Source organism: Notothenia rossii (genome assembly GCF_949606895.1).
Source record: "Notothenia rossii genome assembly, chromosome: 7".
NCBI lineage: Eukaryota > Metazoa > Chordata > Actinopteri > Perciformes > Nototheniidae > Notothenia > Notothenia rossii.
This window is the reverse complement of record NC_136905.1, coordinates 834468-840467: the sequence shown is the minus strand read 5'-3', so window position 1 is coordinate 840467 and position 6000 is coordinate 834468. Positions and strand designations below refer to the sequence as shown.

The following is a 6000-nucleotide window of genomic DNA, read 5'->3' as shown; positions in this document are numbered from 1 at the left end:
TGCCGTCTACGTGTATGCAATACCAAGAGTAGACCAGCAGATGTCCCCATTCAGACTCAATGCAATCATTCAAGATTCAAGGAGTTATATTATCATGTGCACAGCAGCTACAGTGTCGTTATGGTAATGAACATCTTAGGTCCCGAGCTCCTCCAACAGTGCAACATATTATATAAAGGACATGAGAGAAAAAATACAGTAACATTACAAAACTAAAAACAGTGCAAAGAAACAGAGCACGATACATTTTAATAGAAATAGTGCAGCTGAAAGAACAGTCAGGTTAAAAGACATCCAAATCATGGTGTTAGAAAAATATCACTCGACACCAGGTTGAGAATCAATGATCAGGTAACTAATTTATTCTTGCAAGAAGGAGCAGAGTTAAATCACATACAAAGGATATGGGTTAACTCACACACATGAGGTATGTTGCTCAAAGGAACAGCAAAAAACATCAGGCTTATATGGTCCACAACACAGGGGATAACAACAAAGTCGTAAATCGAGGTGGCGCTAATATCAGCCGCGGGTGTCGGAAAGTTGGGCCAAGTACTTGTTTCCGTTGTACTTTGGGAAAAAAGGTTGTTCACTATTGCCAAGTATGTTTAATTCACCATCTAAGAATATTATACTTGCAGTCCCCAACAGGTACAGGTCTTTGCAGTTTGATCACACAAAACAAACAGAACTCCCAATCGCACGCCGAGGTACCAAAGGCCCCAAAATCCCAAATCTGACCCAGAAGTCAGTACCAACTGGTAAAATGAGAGCAAGCCCAGGTATCTGCTCTCAGGAGGGAGCCCGGGAGAAAAGAGAGAAGGAAAGTAGCCTTCGCTCAGAATCTGTGTTACCTTCAAGGACAAGGGGAAATAGTTACAGGTAACAAAACACAGGACTAGACTTCAACCGTCACACACCCTCCACGAGGTTTAGCTTCTGCTTGAGTCAAGGTTTCTGTAAAGATACGGGTCCAGCTCACAGAGAGCATTGATCAGAACCGTGCTGGCTGCAGCTCCTTTATTTCGCACCGCGTCCACCACCTCTCGTGCTCCGTCATTTCGGGATCTGGCTCTGGCTGACGTCATTTCAGAATCACTGATCACTCCAGACTCAAGGAGTTTATCCAGAAGGAAGCTCAGCACAGGTAGAGACACTCTTTGAATGAACTCTGTCCGAACTGAGAACAGCCACTGGTCTGCTGGGATGCTGCTCTCTGCTGGGACTCTGCTCTCTGCTGAGACTCTGCTCTCTGCTGGGACATTTCTCTGGGACAATTCCTTCCTTGGATCTGGAAGATAAACAGGGAAAATACTTTTATTGAATAACCAACAATCACTTTAGTCAGATCTCTTAAAAATGTAAGTAACTCAACATTCCAAGAGGTGGATTTCTGTTCTGTTCCTAATTAAAATGTCTAAAGACTCCTACACCGATGTTATTCATGTTTTGTTGAGTTGTGTACGTACATTATCCCAAATGGTTCAGAGAGACATGTCATTTTAATCAAGGTAACAGTACGTTCATCACGGTCTCCTATATTCGCGGCATATCCACTTAACCATGAGAAGATGAAGACTACAACTCCCATGATGCCACACTGTTTCACCACCACACTAGGTTTTACTATGGTTTTACAATATAACAGGTTGTGTGTTTAATGTCGTAACGATGCGTTGCCATGGAGCCTTAATAGAGAAGGCTATGAGATGGAGCTTTAGAGTTATCAGTCTATCACTGGGTCTGAGCTCAGTGGAGTCTTTACCTTCCAGTGACACGAGACGATTCCAGACTACATATCCATCTTGGTCCTGGACCTTCAAAACCACTCTCTCTGTGCCCGTCTTCAGGAAAACTTCAAATATCGGAGGGTAATCTGGTCCAAAACATGAGTCAAATGTTTTTCTCTGAAAACCAGAAGCAGAAGTGAAATGTTTATCTGGATCTTTCCTGATTGTGGATCCACATGCAGATAAATGTGTGTTAATGATCATTGTGTTTCTTCAGAGCAGTATCAGTGACTCACCTCAGGCTGAATGAGGAAGCCCTCAGGTTCACAGTGCACACTGTAACTGTGATCAATAACCAGCTCACAGTCGGAGGAGATCTTGACGTGCACAGCACTTCCTTGTTTGACAGCAACCTTCAGTAACAGGATATTTTGGATCCCTTTAGTTCATGCTCTCACAGTCAGGGAACATTCATTTAAAGATCACATCTAAAAACAAAAAATGGTGACGGACCTGCTCTGCAGAGTGATGAGATTTACAATCAATTACAAACATAATAATAAGGATACATTACTCCTCTCTATATCGAGACATTTAGGAATACTGTTATAGGGATGTTGAATATATAATACTTAACACATAAGTCTTTGAAACACAAACGACTGCTGCCCGAGTGTCAAAACATAGTGAGAAAGGATGAGATCACGTGATCCATCTCAGGAAGCCTTATGGATCACAAGTGACACTGGCAGACAGAAATACAGCAGCCATCGAACCATCTGAAGATTCAGCTCAGATAGATCTTACTCTCTCTGTGGTTAAAAACAAGTGTTTGGTCTGACAGTGAGCATGTATCTGACTTTACCTCCCCCTCCAGGACGTTTTTCTGCAGCAGAAGTACATCCAGTATTTGCTCCTCTCGGCCCGGGGGTCGCAGGAACAGCATAATTTTGCCTTTTATCGGCCACCCTAGAAAACCTTTCAATGTATCGATGATGAGGCCAAAGGAAGAGAGGTGAGGCACGTTCACCACCACGTGAGTGGGTGTGACCTCCAGCGGCTCCAAGATGCTCAGGCCTTCCTCAGTGATGTGGACGACAGACAACAGGCCGTCCAGGAGCAGCGCTGTGGAGCAAAGAGCTGGTCATCTGTTGCTTTGAAACAGCTTCATCGTATTCAATGTCACACCACTTTAGTTCAGAGCTAATGTTCATCGAATGTCATTCACTTTGGAGCCTCACTAGGATGTTCCAGTTTATATCCTCCACCTTTTATTCTAATGTTTCATTATTGATCTGCCCCCTGTGATCTTTCTGGAGGTGAGCATTTACTGTTATGTTTGTAATCTGCTGCCAGAACAGCTTGACTGAGTCCGGTCTCATGTCTGAGTGATTCTCTAGATGTGTGAAGAGTTTTCTAAAGCTTTCAGGGCGTAGAAAGTCTAACTTATAAATGTTGTTGTCTGTTGTTTTGTTTTGTTCATGCTTCAGCCAGCCTGACAATGTGAAGAGCTATAGCTATGCGGATGACACACACATTTACATAACAATTTCACCAGGAGACTATGCTCCAATTCAAACACTGAGTAAGTGCATCGAACAAATCAATGACTGTATGTGTCAGAACTTTCTCCAATTAAACAAAGACAAAACTGAGGTAATGGTTTTTGGAGCCAAGGCAGAACGTATAAAAGTTAGCCCTGAGCTTCAGTCTGCAATGTTCAAAACAACAGATAGAGCCAGAAGTCTAGGTGTAGTCATGGACTCTGACCTGAGTTTCAACAGTCACATTAAAACAGTTGCTAAATCAGCTTACTATCACCTAAAGAACATATCTAGGGTTAAAAGACTGATGTCACAGCAGGATTTGGAAAAATGTCCATGCTTTTATCTTCAGTAGACTGGACCACTGTAATGGTGTCTTCACAGGTCTCACTAAAACATCTATTAGAAAGCTGCAGCTGATTCAGAACGCCGCTGCTCGAGTCCTTACTGACACTAAGAAAGTGGATCACTCCTGTTCTGAAGTCTTTACTCTGGTTCCTCTCTGACACTAAGAAAGTGGATCACATCACTCCAGTTCTGAAGTCTTTACTCTGGTTCCTCACTGACACTAAGAAAGTGGATCACATCACTCCAGTTCTGAAGTCTTTACTCTGGTTCCTCACTGACACTAAGAAAGTGGATCACATCACGCCTGTTCTGAAGTCTTTACTCTGGTTCCTCTCTAACACTAAGAAAGTGGATCACATCACTCCAGTTCTGAAGTCTTTACTCTGGTTCCTCACTGACACTAAGAAAGTGGATCACATCACTCCTGTTCTGAAGTATTTACTCTGGTTCCTCACTGACACTAAGAAAGTGGATCACTCCTGTTCTGAAGTATTTACTCTGGTTCCTCACTGACACTAAGAAAGTGGATCACATCACTCCAGTTCTGAAGTCTTTACTCTGGTTCCTCACTGACACTAAGAAAGTGGATCACATCACTCCAGTTCTGAAGTCTTTACTCTGGTTCCTCACTGACACTAAGAAAGTGGATCACATCACTCCTGTTCTGAAGTCTTTACTCTGGTTCCTCACTGACACTACGAAAGTGGATCACATCACTCCTGTTCTGAAGTCTTTACTCTGGTTCCTCACTAACACTAAGAAAGTGGATCACATCACTCCTGTTCTGAAGTCTTTTCTCTGGTTCCTCACTGACACTAAGAAAGTGGATCACTCCTGTTCTGAAGTCTTTACTCTGGTTCCTCACTAACACTAAGAAAGTGGATCACATCACTCCTGTTCTGAAGTCTTTACTCTGGTTCCTCACTGACACTACGAAAGTGGATCACATCACTCCTGTTCTGAAGTCTTTACTCTGGTTCCTCACTAACACTAAGAAAGTGGATCACATCACTCCTGTTCTGAAGTCTTTTCTCTGGTTCCTCACTAACACTAAGAAAGTGGATCACATCACTCCTGTTCTGAAGTCTTTTCTCTGGTTCCTCTCTAACACTAAGAAAGAGGATCACGCCTGTTCTGAAGTCTTTACTCTGGTTCCTCTCTAACACTAAGAAAGTGGATCACATCACTCCTGTTCTGAAGTCTTTACACTGGTTCCTCACTGACACTAAGAAAGTGGATCACATCACTCCTGTTCTGAAGTCTTTACTCTGGTTCCTCTCTAACACTAAGAAAGTGGATCACATCACTCCTGTTCTGAAGTCTTTACTCTGGTTCCTCTCTAACACTAAGAAAGTGGATCACATCACTCCTGTTCTGAAGTCTTTACACTGGTTCCTCACTGACACTAAGAAAGTGGATCACATCACTCCTGTTCTGAAGTCTTTACTCTGGTTCCTCTCTGACACTAAGAAAGTGGATCACATCACTCCTGTTCTGAAGTCTTTACTCTGGTTCCTCTCTAACACTAAGAAAGTGGATCACATCACTCCTGTTCTGAAGTCTTTACTCTGGTTCCTCTCTGACACTAAGAAAGTGGATCACATCACTCCTGTTCTGAAGTCTTTACTCTGGTTCCTCACTGACACTAAGAAAGTGGATCACATCACTCCTGTTCTGAAGTCTTTACTCTGGTTCCTCTCTAACACTAAGAAAGTGGATCACATCACTCCTGTTCTGAAGTCTTTACTCTGGTTCCTCACTAACACTAAGAAAGTGGATCACATCACTCCTGTTCTGAAGTCTTTACTCTGGTTCCTCTCTGACACTAAGAAAGTGGATCACATCACTCCTGTTCTGAAGTCTTTACTCTGGTTCCTCACTAACACTAAGAAAGTGGATCACATCACTCCTGTTCTGAAGTCTTTACTCTGGTTCCTCACTGACACTAAGAAAGTGGATCACATCACTCCTGTTCTGAAGTCTTTTCTCTGGTTCCTCACTAACACTAAGAAAGTGGATCACATCACTCCTGTTCTGAAGTCTTTACTCTGGTTCCTCTCTAACACTAAGAAAGTGGATCACATCACTCCTGTTCTGAAGTCTTTACTCTGGTTCCTCTCTGACACTAAGAAAGTGGATCACTCCTGTTCTGAAGTCTTTACACTGGTTCCTCTCTGACACTAAGAAAGTGGATCACTCCTGTTCTGAAGTCTTTACACTGGTTCCTCACTGACACTAAGAAAGAGGATCACTCCTGTTCTGAAGTCTTTACTCTGGTTCCTCACTGACACTAAGAAAGTGGATCACATCACTCCTGTTCTGAAGTCTTTACTCTGGTTCCTCTCTGACACTAAGAAAGTGGATCACATCACTCCTGT

General features: G+C 42.9%; 1 protein-coding gene across 1 annotated transcript in view; it reads right to left on the bottom strand.

The window, feature by feature from the left end:
- Window positions 1-333: 333 nt before the first annotated feature.
- The window catches only part of LOC307013470 (NACHT, LRR and PYD domains-containing protein 12-like), a gene marked incomplete at its 5' end in the record, with an annotated part of 61545 nt that continues 55878 nt past the window's right edge, over window positions 334-6000 (bottom strand). Inside the window, 4 exons of the mRNA XM_079640868.1 lie at window positions 334-1291; window positions 1766-1907; window positions 2027-2143; window positions 2596-2855. Coding sequence (XP_079496994.1) covers window positions 933-1291; window positions 1766-1907; window positions 2027-2143; window positions 2596-2855 — 878 coding nt within the window. The 3' untranslated portion in view covers window positions 334-932. The remainder of the gene's footprint in view (window positions 1292-1765; window positions 1908-2026; window positions 2144-2595; window positions 2856-6000) is intronic.